General features: G+C 46.8%; 1 protein-coding gene across 5 annotated transcripts in view; it reads right to left on the bottom strand.

Moving 5' to 3' along the window:
• Positions 1-15,510, bottom strand: part of LOC139047605 (probable chitinase 2) — a 343,683-nt gene that overhangs the window by 186,345 nt on the left and 141,828 nt on the right. For all 5 annotated transcript variants that reach the window (XM_070521462.1, XM_070521466.1, XM_070521464.1 and 2 more), the window contains one exon: positions 8,799-9,108. In XM_070521462.1, the coding sequence (XP_070377563.1) occupies positions 8,799-9,108 (310 nt within the window). The remainder of the gene's footprint in view (positions 1-8,798; positions 9,109-15,510) is intronic.

The raw sequence follows: 15,510 nt of genomic DNA on the forward strand, positions 1-15,510 counted from the left end.
TCTCGTCATATATTCGCATTGGCTCATTTTGATTTGACTCGCCCTCGTATATTTCGCAGAACGGCTTTGTATACGTGCTCACTGTAGGGACAATAATTTCGGTGCCATTACTCACGATACACGACCGGTGACAGGTGCTCCTGCGTAATACATTGGACTAAATGGCAGCTGCATGGAGATTTTTCACTGGCCGTTCCGTATGTACAAAAATGTAAACAAAGTTCTTGAACGACAAAGTTTCATTAACATATGTATTCTCAATTTGTTCATTTCATGGCCTTTACATTTTTTACATCAGTGGCATGCACTGCTTTGCTGGTTTCGAACTGATATATTTCTAAAGCTCATGTGATCTTTTCTTTGCTTATCAAATAGACAAAAACATGGAAGCAATGATATCAGTTATTTTGGGCACAATTTTGTCACATAAGAGTATATTCTTTTATGAAGAAATACATATTTTACTTGTTTTGACAGTGCGTAGCGTTCAAGAATTCGTTTGCAGCATCTTTGGCCGTGGCAATGCAGTTATTATACATGTATTTGATCCTTCGACAAATTGTTTAAGAGGAAGCTTTAGCTCGGGCCCAACTCCGACGCTACCTATTCAAATACATGTAAAACGCAGAAACGCTTTTCTGAGATATCCCCTGGATCGCGTTTAATGAAATTTGTTGCACTTGATAGCGAAAGTTCAATTCAAGTATCTGTTGGAAGCGGAATTTCGGTTTAGGGCCTGAATTTTGTTGAAAATATATTGAAAGATTTGAAAGTGAGAAAGAATAGAAGCATGACGTTTACAAACTAATAGCTCTGCATCAAGAACAGATCTCGCGGTTCTGTAAACGCATCTAATATAAGAGTCAAAGCAGACAAATTTGATATGTCAATTTCTGTCTTACGTGAATTGGTTACGTAGTGTAGAAGAATTCTGAAAAAGCCGTATTTCCATAATACACATTTTTTTCAGATTTATGTGTAACATATCCATTTTCTCCTTCGTAGATGCACTATTATGTGCGATTCACAGAATTGTGATATTATTTTTCATTGTTGAGTTAGAGTTTTAAACGTAACAGTTTCGTTCTCTAGAAATTTGCGATTTTTACCCATTTTTAATAAAGAATTACCAACCTAAATGAAAAATTCCAAACCAGAAGTCAGTAGAATTCACGTTTTTCTTTCAAATTCAATAAAGCTAATCAAATTTGGTGCAGTGGTGGCCGAGAAAAACGAATGCACCTTCTACATTGTATTTGGTTAGGAGCGCCCTCCTCCCCCCCTCCCCCCCCTATGGAAATTTCTGGCTACGCCACTGGTCATGATATATACTAAAGGTACTTCTCAAGTGTAGTGATATGTAGGTGGATTCCTTGACACATTTCCAATTAGCTTCGGCTAGTTTCCAGCGAGAGGCATGCGGAGGGGAATCATGTTGTACAAGGTTAGGATTGCTGGAAGGTAATCACTTCCGAATGCATTTTTAATTACGCACAATTCTAAATCAGGGAAGATAGAAACAGAGCCAATCGAGCGGTCTATTGACGAGTATGAATTATGATGTGGATTATAATACGTCGGTTACCTCTTATTGAAGAGGCACGAAGTGGAAGTTAAAAGGAAATTTTCAATGAGTCCACCTCTGGCGTCGCATCGTGAGTCTCCCCACATCGTGTTATGAGCGTTAAAATCTCCCACAAGTATGCAAGGCTCAGGAAGCTGATCAATGAAGTTATAAAAGGCTGTTTTTTTCTGGATGCTAGTTTGGGGGTATATAAATGGAACATCCAGGGACCAATTTATTCAAAAGAATGGCCCGAACTGACACTGCCTCAAGGGGCGTCTGAAGGGTGACGTGTCGGCAAGCTACAGAGTTGTCCGCTACTATGGCTACACCGCCGGAGACGTTACCGTCGTCGCGGTCTTTTTGGAAGATCCTGTAATTACGAAGAAAATTTGTCTTCGTAGTTTTCAGAGGTGGCATTTGAACACACAGCAACTTTGAATTGTATTTGTATAGTAGTTCTGTAATGTCGTCGAGGTTATGAATGAGTCCACTAACATTCCATTGCAGTATTTGTGTCTCCATTATGATAAAGGTGCTCTGCGTTGTGTGTTTAAGAAACGAAGATTAGCTCACGCGCCTTTTGCAGGCGCCGTGACGCAAGCTTTGCCTTTCTTGGAGCGATCACGAGAATCTCGCCCTTCCTTAGGTGCTGGTGGCGCCATCTGGCTGCTGGTTGTGTCCATCTCCTCTTGCGAGGCGCTGGACACGCATTCTTGCGAGCGCTGTGTTTGACGTAAAGGCTTTGTCTCAGTAGACGAGACGTTTTAGGCCACCGGCCCGGAGGTCGACGGTCCCTTCTGTTGTGATGGCGGAGCAGCGCTGGCTTGAATACAAGTCTGCTCGACGCCAGTCGTACGAGGTCACCTTAACCAAATATGGTGAACCCAAGGTTCGATAGCCACACAGGGTTAACCCTCGGCGTCAAGGAGAGAGGAAATGGAAAAGAGAAGACAGAAAAGACGAAAGAGTGGGGGAGAGAGACGAACATTTAAGGAGAGATAGACAGAAAAAGGCGACTGGCACTTTCCTCAAGGTAGGTCAGTATAGAGGTGCCGTCTATGTGAAGCCGACCCCAGGATCCCCCTTTTCCCAGACACGGCTAAGCCGCGCAGGGCCACACGCGACAGGTCGCACCCTGATGTGCGCGGGTGTACAACTTCATATCTGATGGAGGTGCTTTCACGTCCATGATCCGACACCCCATCACACCCAAACCGCAATGGCAAGCCCAGCGTCACCACGAACCTTCTACAAAGCCACAGGCTTCAAAAACTGCCCCCGAAGCGCGGACTTCTACTGGAAACGACCAGGAATATTGTGGCCAAGTCAACTACCAGTATGACTGACGGAGCATTGCCTGCAGCCATCGTACTGCAACAACCCAGTGAATCACCTATCTTCCGCGAAGCTGCATCCGACGATGCAGAAACCTGGCTCGAGACATTCGAAAGCGTTTGAACCTTCAAAAACTGGAACTCTGAAGACAAGATGCGCCACGTGTAGTTTTCCTTAGAGGACGACCCGAAGACATGGTTCGAGAACCTGAGGTCTACACTTACAATGTGGGAGCTGCTACGCCGGAACTTCCTTGGTACGTTGACGAAAGTTGTCCGAAACGAAAGGGCCGAAGTTCCAATCAAATCCTGAGTGCAGCTACCTAACAAGAACGTTGCCATCTTTACGGAACAGATGGCGCGTCTTGTCCGCCATCCCGAGCCGTAAATGCCCGAGGAGAAGAGAGTTTTATTCATGCGTGGTGTGAAGCAAGAACCTTAGGCTTGAATGACACAGAACACGCCGAAGGCAATGGAAGATTTTTTTGTGAGGAAGCCAACATCGAGGAGGCGCTGGAAATGCAAAACATGCAAACAACAGCCGCACGCCAACGACAGGCGGCGCCGTAGTTCATGCATGGTTGCTCCAACGACCTACTGGAGAATATAAGAGCACTTGTACACGAAGAATTACGAAGAATGTTTTCAGCGTCACAGCCCACAGCCCATCAATTGCTCATATTGCCCTGGAATAAATTCAGCAGTCTCTAGGATCATCAGAATGGCCGTAGCCTCAGCCTGAATAAGTCAGCTACGCAGCTGTCGCACGGCCCCAATTCCCTCCTCCGCGCCCACGGCAGCGCCCAGTAACGCTGCAATTCCATCGTCAGGCACCATCGCGACCGCTAGCCTATCCGCCTGTCAACCCACGCAATACCCCGAGCAAGAAAAACGTGTGACGTGCTCCAGACCACCGCCCGCTCTGCGATGACTGCAGAGAAGGTGGCCATCACTACCGCTGATGCTCAAACTGCGACTCAGGACTACGACGGTTTGTTATGAACCCCGCCGCGCCCACAGCAAGGTGAACGGCCTCGTAATATAGCCGATTACGTCGTCGCCATTCAGTGGAGTTTCCGACGACCATGTTCGCCTTCACCAGGCCGCTACTTTTCGACGCCGCGCCGACAGTACACTGGTCCGATCCGAGGTCGATCACTTAGTCCATATCTGGAAAACTGAAAGCAGCAATTCATGGAGGTGCGGTTGCTCTTCGTCGGAATGCTGAAGATCCTCCACCGCTGACGACGACGACGCTTTAACATCCTACTAGACGACGTAGCAAGGAAGAGCCGCCATCAAGAAGCCTTGAAGGCAAGACTACGCCGCCTACAGAAGACCTGGCGACGAGACGTCACAACGACGAGACAATGCGACGCAGCCGTGACCCGACGTTACTACTTAACCGTAACGCAAGACAAAGAACCGCCAACCTCGACGTGCTTCTCGATTGTCTTGCAGTCACCGCTTTAGTGGACACAGGAGCCGACTACTCTGTCCTGAGTGCATCCCCCGCCACCAAATAAAAAGAAAGTGAAGACTGCATGAGAAGCCCCCCCCCTCCCCCAATCCGGAAAGCTGAAAGAGACCTGATTAAGCTGACTCGATTCTGAACGGCCAAAGGGTTATAGTGCCTAAGCTGACTTAACCTGCGACGTTTGTTATCGTGCCACAATGCCCACGGGACGTAATCCTCCCCACCGACTTTCTAAGCCAACGCAGCGCATTCATCGACTTAAGATCCAAGTCGCAGGTCCAACTCGTAGCGCCCATGAGCCAAGCCATGCCATCTAATAGGAATCTGAGTTGCCATGCCGTGACTGAGCTCGAAGGTAAACTCACTATTCCACCTCGCGCCAGCATGGTGGTTTCCGTGGGAACTGAAGACATGGAAAACATGGAAGGCATCGTTGAGGGTGAGCAACTATAGCTGCTCGACCGTGAAATCGGCATCGCAGGGGAATCATGGAATTGCGCGGAGGCAAAGTGTTGTTAATGGTGACAAACTTCAGTCAGGAATTTGAGCACCGGAACAAAGGTACGAGGATTGCATCAATAGAAGTTACAGTAGTCAACAGTACCTTGGTCGTCATGGATTCAGGTGAACCGAGCGCGATGATTCATGCTGCAGAACCAGCCTTTGATATTAATCCGACGCTTCCAAGGTATCAGCAAACATAATAAAAAGGCCTCCTCCAGTATGGAAGGACTGCTTCTGCTGATCGTCTCGGGTTCGACTAACACCAGTTGCTTAACATCGTCTAATAACTAAAGAATGCTCTCGAACACTCTGCCAGAGCCCTTACCGCGTTTCGATGCGAGAACGCGAATCTATAAGACAGCATGTTGACAAAATGCTGCACGACGACGTCATCAAGCTGTCAAAAAGCCTGTGGGCGTCTCCTAGAGTCCTGGTGAAGAAAAGGGACGGAGCTCTGCGTTTCTGCATCGATTACCGTCACCTGAACAAAATCACGAAGAACGACGTATACTCCCTGCCTTGGATAGACGACGTGTTACACCGGTTCTGCAATGCACATCATTTTTCGTCGATGGAGCTCAAGATGGCTACTGGCAAATCGAAGTCGACGAGAGGGATGGAAAGAAGACCACCTTGATAAAACTAGACAGCCTCTATGAATTCTTGACCATGCCATTTGGTATTTGCTCACCACCTGAAACTTTCCAGCGCAGAATGGACATGGTATTGGCTAGCTGCGAATGGCAGACCGGGAGCCGGATAACGTAAAGCTATTCCAATATGGTTTTATTCCAATCTCCTTACGTCAAGCTTGCGTAACCTCCGACGCAAGCATCGGGTGGTCACCCGCAAGGTTGTCTGAACAGACCAATGAAACGCTCTCCTCTTTCATAGGAGGTCACTTTAGTTTGCTTGAAACACGAATAACATTGCCTGCACTGAGCGGCTTGTCTGATCTAATTGGCTGACAAGAGGCGAGGAGCAAACTTAAGTGGAGAGAAATTCGATGGGGCGGAGCCACTACTGAAGATCGTTAATCGGATCAAGAGGGTGGTGCCGGCGTCTGCGATTGGTCCGCGTTCCCTTAGGTTGTGGTGGCTGCTCAAATATCGCGGCGGCATGCAACGGAAGCTTAATAATAATGCTGAAACGGATCCTCCGCAAAGTAGAGTTGGCAGAACGACGTCGTAAACAACGTTCTGAAAGTGCTCGAAAACGTTGCACGGTAACGCAAAAAGTTTTATTATATTCAAATAAACCCATGCTCTCTGACAGGTGGGAGTCCCCAGTGCCTGACTGATCAGAGGGAGTCATCTTTTATTCCTTTCGGAACGGGGCAGCGTGCGGCTATTCAGAAGAAAATTCAGTTTTATTCGGCATATTTTTGCATCTTAACGCGCACACGTCACTTTGACTCTGTGAGCTATTGCGGTTTTGTGACGTCGCGTGACAGGCAGGTGAAGTGGGCGCAGCCCGAAAACTTTTGACCAATAGCCGAGGGCTAACGGCGAAAAGGGGTCGAATCACAAATCAGCATTTTTCTTTTGTTCGATCAAAACATGAATAATCAGTGTGTACACATCATATCAGATGGGGAGCTATCACGGTTTTCGTGACGTCGCGTGACAGACGAGTGAAGTGGGGGTGGTTCAAAAAAGTTTTTGACCAATCGCGGAGGGCTGATAGCAGAAATGGAATAGAAAAGTCTGGAATAGCTTTACTTTATAGCACTCTTGTTTAGTCTATTTTCATGACGTCGTCATCTCTGCCTCAAATTTGGACGATCACCTTAAGTGCCCCAAACAGTACTGCAGGCCATCAAGTCATCTGAGCTGACCCTGAAACCGGAGAAATACAGCTTCGTTTGCTAAGAACTTCTGCTCATGGGCCACGTCATCAGCCCGTCAGGAGTCCTTCCTGATCTGCAGAAAACACCTGCCATTGGAAACTTCCTTTAACCCATCGAAAAACAGTCAGTGCGTAGGTTTCTTGGTTTGTGTGCCTACTAAAGGCGCTCTGTCAAGAACTCCTCGTATTGCCCCGCCTCTGAAATTTGTCAGAAAATTCGGCATCGAGTTCAAGTGGAAGGCATCGCAAGTGAAAGCATTTCAAGAAATAAAACGACGCCTGCAGTCACTACCAGTACTCGCCCACTTCAACGAAGACGCCTGTATCGAAATCCACACCATCACACGCAGCGTAGGCCTCGGCACTGTCTTAGGTGGTCGCTGTCGGAAGCGGAAGTTAATTTTTCAGCGACGCAAAACGAAAGACTTGCAACATTTTGGGCTACCACCAAATTTCACCCTTACCTATACAGCAGGTCCTTCAAAGTTGTAAGCGACCATCATGCTTTGGGTAGGCTAGCCAATTTAAAGGAGCTTTCAGGGCACCTAGCAGGGTGGGGCCTCCGATTGCAAAAACTGGACATCATACAAGTCAGGCCTAAAGCACTCTGACGCCATCTGCCCCTCCGGCACTCCTATTGGCCAGCCGCCACAAGACGGCGCGACGTCGCCAAAAATTGTGGAGCCGTTATTGCACTGCAGTCATGATTGACGCGTAGTGCAGTCATGAGTAGTGATTGTAGTGTCGTGTCGTGATTGTACGTCGTCCTGATTATTCATATCAGCCCGGCGACGGTGCTTGCGTTTGGACCCCTAATGTACGCCAACGAGGACGGAGTGGGAAACTTTCGCGACGCTATTTCGAACCCTAAAAGATCCTCCAACGTCTTGTCGCACTGGAGTATGAGGTCGTCCCAGACGAAATCGCGCGATAACAGCGGTGCTGCTCGCAACCTGAAGTAGCACACGTTGTGCGCTTTAACCAATTCTACCAGCGTTAACGAACTCTCGTACTTCGTTTATTTGTTTATTCGTAATTTTTCTTAACTATGTGTGCGTTAGTTTTTCCTCGCGTGCTTGTAGCAACGGGATGGTTTTTTTTAAAAGTAGGGTACCGACACATGCACTTACTTTTCCTTTCCTCAGAAACTGCATTTCACCTGCTAACAAATTAATGTTATCGCTGAGCGGAAGATGCGCCTGCGCGATTTGAAACTGGCATGAACTACATGACTTGGAACTGCTGCTTTAATGATAAGTCTAGTGTTTTCATTAGAATGCCTAGCTAAGATACTGGTTTTATGCGGCTGTATGCCGCTGTTTGAAAATACCAGTATCTTAGCTATTCATCCTAATACAAACACTAGACTTATCATTGAAGCAGCAGGGATCGCTGAAGGTGACTCCGTTAGCAGGCCGTCAATTGCATCAACCGATAAAGAACTTGCTTTTCTGAGGTCGCACATGCGCGCTTGTTCCTCTTGAGGAGGCGGGCATGGTTCCTTTAAATTTCGCATGCATACTCATGCCGGTTTTGTGCTTTGGGGGTGAGGGGCGGGTGCTTTTGTCTTGGTGTTTTGGTATATTGTTTTGTGGCGCAAGGGCCAAGTATGACCAAAGAGCGCCAGGCCAATGCCAATTTGTTCAATGTGATGGTGATGAACGTGGTGTTTTTTGCACAAGGGCCAAATTTGGTATATATGCGCGTTACTCAAAATAAAGAACAGTTGGAAGTCAGCGCTTCGTCATTCTTTTTGTCCCTGTTTGTGTGCGTGCTGTAAGTGATGTTTGCAATGGAATACCAACTAGCCCGTACTCAAACCCTGCTTTCTTGGAGTTACCGATTACGTGTCAATGGAAGGGAGGTGTAGTCGAGGATGACAGAGAATCAGGTGGTGTGATTAAATGAGTACATTTGCACACATAAGACGGAATCAGCTGCCGTGAGAATAGGGTAATGGAAGTCTTCGGGAGAGGCCTCCGTCATGCAATGTACATAAAAATGCTGCTGATGATGATGACCCCATAATCTACTCTTTAAACGCTAACATCGCTCGTGCTCCACGTACCTCGTATGCTCCATTCAGCAAGAACACCCTCAGGTTGTGCGTGAAGCGGAGGAGGCGCTCCCGGTGTCGAAGCACCTTGGTGAAGTTGGCGTTGTCTTCAGGTTCGCCACCGAGCGTGACGTAGATGGGCACATGGTTGCCCCTGTGGCGCAGCTGGAGCGCGCGCAGTCGCTGCATGAAGTCAGCGTCCAAGTTTGGCCGTTTCCACTGGACGCGGTAGAAGAACACGGCCAGCGAGGAGTACACCAGGGACGAGCAGAAGTCGTACGGCACATTTTCCGGGTAGTAAACGGCTTCTGTACGGTAGTACCTGGAAAATCGCATGGGGATTCTAAATATGACACACGAAGGACGGCCTTAGTACGGCAGTTTATTAGCGTAGGTATGCTTACTGCAAGAGCACCCTTAAGATTAAATGTCACAAATTTGCGAATTGGCTAAATTTTCCATCCGGAAATGTCATTGAAGTAGTCATTGCCATAGAAAGCCGCAGGGCTTGTCGAATAAATATTATGTGACAAAATACTATACATTATGGGTGCAATTATTTACGTCTATCATTCTTTCTTTAGGTTCACAATGTTCAGTCCAATTTCTTCACTACTGTTGAATTATCTGCGCGCAGTAGGCCAGTGAGTGCGCAATATGCAAAAAAGATCGCGTAGTCTGCAGAATGTAATAAATAAAATGAAATAGAGGTAGGGGTTGTCGGGAAATACCAGTGTCATTATTCAAATTTCTACTTTAACGTACCGGACACCCGCCATGGCTGCTCAGTGGCTATGGTGTTAGGCTGCTGAGCAGGAGGTCGCGGGATCAAATCCCGAGGGTTGCAATGTGGGCTTGTTGGTAATGCATCTTCAAGGGGAGTATGGTAGCGCGATTCAAAGACGGGACAAGAGAAGACACAAACGGACACACATAGCGCTGTGTGTGTCCCTTTGTGTCTTCTCTTTTTATTTATTTATTTATTTATTTATTTATCACAGTACCCACAGTGCCAGTTTGGCATTACCGTGGGGGGGGGGGAGGAGAAGTACATATATCATTGACAAACAGCAGTTGATATAGAATACATGAAAAAAAAAGATACAGATGTCTTGTCCCGTCTTTGAATCGCGCTACCATACTCCCCTTGAATATCAAATCGCGGCCACGGCAGCCGCATTTCGATGGGGGCGAGATGCGAAAACACCAGTGTACTTAGATTTAGGTGCACGTTAAAGAACCCCAGGGGGCCGAAATTTCCGGAGTCCTCCACTACGGCGTGCCTCATAATCAGAAAGTGGTTTGGCACGTAAAAACCCATAATTTAATTTTTAAACATACTGGACGATTATAAATAATTTAGGGTTTGCGCATACATGATATTGCATAACGTGAATCCCATTATCTTAAAATCAATTAGCAAGCGTCCTAAACGCAACAGCTATGCCATAAGAAGTAGTTCATCTTTGTGCCTCTCTCAATGAGAAATTTGCAAGGCGAAACGAAGACACACCACCAGGGCATCCATGTCTTCGAGTACGCCAACGGTAGGACCTACTCAGAATACCGCAGTCAGTACGATTCTATTTGTACCAGAACTCGCTACCGATAACCTGAGGTGACTCAACAGACAGTCCGTATCGGTGCAACTTGAAGCGGTGGCGCCAAATCAGAGAGCAGACGTTAGAGTCAACACACGAAAAAATGTGTTGGCTATCGACGTCACACATGAGACTGAACTGAGAAATTTGACTACAGTTACAGAACTAGGTGGGGTTAAGCTCCGCTCGTACATCCCCCAGAACAGTGGTTCAACTGCTGGTGTCATCTACGACGTGGACGTCTCCATCTCCAGCGCCGACTTGCCGATCCTAGTGAAGCCTGCCGTTGGTGGCGTCGCCATTAGCCCCGAGAATGAGGAGTGGCGCCCTCTCGCGAGTGACGTCACGGCCAGGACGCCGCTCGCTCCGGCTCGCTCGGCTGCCGCGCGCGCTCGTTCCCTTCGTGTATGCTTGGGGTATGGGTGGCTCGAGCCGTACGTATTGAAGAATACGTCGGCTTCTTTCAGCTGCCATACCTTAACCACAGTTTCTTCTTCAAAAGCGTGTGAGTCGAGAAACTTTGCGGCTTGGATATCGCAAGCTAAGTAGCGTTAAAGGGGTCTACTAGGTTTTGCAATGCATATATGCGCCGTGTCTATCGGTAAATTTTGACTAAAAAAAGATTATCTGCAAATTCAACGCGCGAAGTTGTGTATGATGCTTCGCTAAACATTTAACATTCCTTTAGTATTTAGCTATGAGAGGCATTGCATTTTACGTGGAAGAAAAATTTGGTAATTGGCGTCAACATGTTATCTGATTTTAGAAAGACACTGCCCAGTGAAGCTCTCATCATGATTCCTATTACTCTGGTGTGTTGTTCTATTCAAATATGGCCATTCATTAATGCGTAAAAAAATAGTTAGGCGCGCATTTCTTATGAAAAAGTTTGCTGCTACTTTCATCCCCCTCTGAAACAGGCCTCCAAAAAAAACGAATTGCTCATGGCTGCTAACACGACGGCGCGTCATGTAGAGTATTTACATAGTTATTTCACAAACACCATAGTAGCAATCACCTGAGAGAAAAGTTTCGTTGTTAAGATCGAGAGCCACTCAATTGAAAGTGATGAAATGTTTCATAGTGGCCCTCAGTAGCCTTTATCGACAATATGGCACACCCCTGATCACGTAACGGTAGCAATCGACTGTCCGTATGGCGAGGCACGCTATGTTCGCGAAACCCATCAGTTCACTACAACTTCGAATTAAAACCATAAAGCATGTTTTTTACAGCGCCAACTGGAATGGCTAAAGTATTCTCGAGCTACTACACCGCAGCTTAGATTTCCTGTATACAAAAGGAAAATTCAAGCACCTTCTGTCTCACCATGTCTCGATGCAGCGTTATTCAATTATACAAACGAATAACTATTCGCTTCGTCGGTACATAAAAGAGAACCTTGCAGGCAAATTAAGTTTGCTCCAATCCAATCGCAAACATTCATAAAGAAAGCACCACAAGCCTTGCATATACTTTCACTTGATTTCTGACCCTCCACCGGGGGAATTTCGATATCTTCAATATGTCCCATACTACTAATCATTGACGCTTCGACTTCTTGCTGGCTGCAGCGATGCGGTCCAGCAGGCATACTTCACTAAAAAAATTGGGCCGAGCAGCCTGTGTCAGTTCGCCAAACAGATTCGTCATGTATATTCCTCAAGCAGCAAGCACCAGTAAATTTCTCAAGTGAGTTTGATTTAATTTAATAATTTCTATTTACACACACACATGTACAGAGGAGTGGTAAGTGGAGGTGGATGAGGGAAAAAAGTCGCACAGACGCGGCTTGAGGTAACCTCACCCCCTTAGGTACAATATGGCTGCATGTGGTAACACATCAAGCGCCATATAAATTACATTTATATAGTGGCCATAAAACATTGCAGTTATACAATATATGAAAGAACAGTGAAATATTTCAATAATAACAATGCAAAACACACTGCGGCATTGAAATAAATAAATGATATACACTAGGTAACATAGACAAAAAAAGAGGAACATAACATACATTATTAATCATTAACAAACGCGCTCTAAAGAGGTGAGTTGAACGTGTAGCACGGGAAAGGGAATATATATTGGTACATTCCTATTTGTACTCTGTAAATAGCTGTAAGCCTTCATTAACGTTACTTCAAGTTTTCGCCGCTTAAAAAAAAATGAACACGTGAAGAACCGCCTAATGTTGACAAGCAGTTAAAGAAGCAAGTGAGACGTGTAGAATCTAAGCTCCAGTATTAGTTAAGTCGCCGTGCTACTGCCGAGCGTTTCTGTGAGGAAATGCAAAAATTCGATATTGTACCGTGAACTACTCGTCGTGAGCAAACCTGTTTTAGCGGAATAAAATCAACGTAACTGCTGTGGAAGTCATATATAGCCAGCTTTGTGGCATACTTGTTGCACCGCGTCAGGTATGGTATCATAACTGGATTCCTATAGGCTATGCTCTTGCGACTGTCTATCCGCGTATGAAAAACCCGCAATGGGCTGGTCTGCGTTGCTTCGGCTGGCACTGTAGCGTTGCCTTCGAGAGCTGCATTGTTGTCTAAGAAATTAGCTCTTTGAATAAATGTTCGCAAAGGAAGACGTCGTAAAAATATATTTGAGACGACCACCATAAGTATACAGGCAGAGAGAACGAGGGCGAACAAACGAAAACACCGCAGAAAGTGCCCGGACAACGCCCGAACTGTAGCAGACGACAGGCGCGAGTCCGTGCCCTGACGTCACGCGAGCGGCGCTCGCAGCGCCGCTCGTGTTCGTTCTCGGGGCTAATAACACATGTGTATCACCTCGGCACATCCCGCTGTGTGAAAATTATATTCAAGGGCGAGGCTCTCCCTTCGCACGTCAAGGTAGGCCACTTTAGACACCCTGTGCGACCATTCATCCCAAGGCCACTGCAATGCCGCAATTGTACGAGGCTGGGACACGTGAGTGCCTTGTGCGAGAACACGAGAGTTTGCTCACGCTGCAGACTCTTGTGTAGCCACGGTTCTCAAATGCACCAATAGCCTTGGGTCCCATGATGCTTCCTCGAAGGACTGCCCCAAAATGAAGAAGGAAAAGGCGATCTTGAAGCAGATGGCGAGAGACCATTCGTCTCGTCAGGAAGCTGTTGCGGCCGTCAGAAAGCGACGCTCCCGACGCCGCCGGACATCAAAGAACGCTGATACCTCTATGAACAGTACGTCCCATCCGACATCACCCCCTCCTCTGCCCCCTAGTCCTGGGGCAATTCAATCTAAATCGAACAAGGCCATGGCAGAGAACAATACAACTTGGTCCTCACTACTAAAGCAACAGCCAAAGCCAGAACAACAGCGGGAGGCACAACAGAAGCCACAGCTGATGCCGCAGCCGATGCCACAGTCGGTGGTACGGCCGATGCCACAGCCGGAAGAGGTGCCACAGCCGGAGGCGATACCGCAGCTGATGCCGCAACCGGAGGTGATGCCGCAGCTGATGCCACAACCGGAGCCGGAGCCACGTCAAGTGATACAGCTGCACACGGCTGTAGAGCGAACAGCGCGGGTTCGTGACAAATTACCCGAAGAAGACCGGCAAGTCGTTATGATGCTCCGGTCTCTGATGAATACCCTTCGAATACTCTTAAATAACCTGCACACTCCGTCAGCGCGAGGTGCAATGCAAGTGCTGGATGCTCTCCATTCAGTACTTGCAACTCTTGAGTAAGCATCATGGCTCACCCGCATCGTTATATTCGCACTGAAGTCAGAACGGCTGGGGTTTAGCTTAAAAATATACTGCCACGTACTGCAACGTACTGCTGACGACAACCGAATCCTTGGTCTTCACTGGTAACTTCAACGTGCATCACTAGCTATGAACCACCAAGATTGACGGCAGCCTAACGTATCGACGGAGCACTTCCTTTGACTTGACTGATTTCGAAGCACTTTGCTGCGTGCACAGACAGTGTTCCCTCTATCCCGCTTTCTTTCTTTCTGTTCCCCCTTTCCCTTCCCCCAGTGTAGGGTAGCAAACCGGACGCTCGTCTGGTTGACCTCCCTGCCTTTCCTCTCTTTGTTATATATATCTCTCTCTTTGCGCACTGAGTTCATTTGCGATTATAAATATCTTGGAACACAAATGCAGAAGTGTCAAATAAAATAGACATGTCTATTGTCTGCTCTTAAATATTTATTACAGCCGCATACTGGGCAAGAGTAAAGGACTTGGGCTGTAAGCATGCATGACATTGCATTACATGAGTTCTTTTATCATCAAAACCCAGCAGCGGGAAATGGACGAAGAACAAAGAATCTGACAATATGGGCGCCAGCTTATAAATAAGTGTTCTATTACACTGACAGACCTCTTGACAGCACTGGGATGCTGTCAAGGAATTCCATGTGTTCAAATCTAGCCGCGCATTGTAAACGCTGCCATTGCGCGTTTACAAACCAGTTTCAACAGCCTGGTTCCACAGCCGTGCGTCAGAAAACCAAAAGTTCGCTTTCAAATAACCATTAAACAACTCGCGAAGTAGTGAAGGCGTATACTGCATGCATAGACATTCTGCGTTGTCTGTCAGCAATGCGTCAAGTACCCTGTGCAATAGTGGTTTAGGCAGCCTTTCATGAGTGGCATGATCCACTGGTGAGCCTTGCATATTTCTGGCCTGCGCCACGTGCCTTTGTGTGTGTATGTATGTAATATTGTGCCCTTGATTGCTACAAATTTGAAACACTATCAAAAATTAGCCTTAGAGCTAAGTAATTTACAATTTATTGAAAATTAAGCACTTCGATAGTGTAAGTCAACGGCACATCAATGGGCACTAAAATAGCTCTCAGTCAGGCCAACATATACGTGGGCATACCGGAGCTAGTTTCTTGATAGCTGCGCGCTAAAAACCAATGTTTTACAAAAACATTCATAGACGACATATTCCTAATCCGGTTCCACGGTGAAGAAGAGTTTATTGCATTTCTCAGTTCAACGCAGCCCATCCAATCATACCAGTTTCCCATAGATATTGAACTTCCGCAATCACCTTTCTCGATGTTAGTGTAAGTGTGCACAGCGAGATTCTCACATCAGAAAAGCAACCGATAAGCACCAATACATAAGACATTTTCATAGCTGCC

The sequence above is a fragment of the Dermacentor albipictus genome, chromosome 7, assembly GCF_038994185.2.
Source record: "Dermacentor albipictus isolate Rhodes 1998 colony chromosome 7, USDA_Dalb.pri_finalv2, whole genome shotgun sequence".
In the NCBI taxonomy this organism is placed as follows: domain Eukaryota; kingdom Metazoa; phylum Arthropoda; class Arachnida; order Ixodida; family Ixodidae; genus Dermacentor; species Dermacentor albipictus.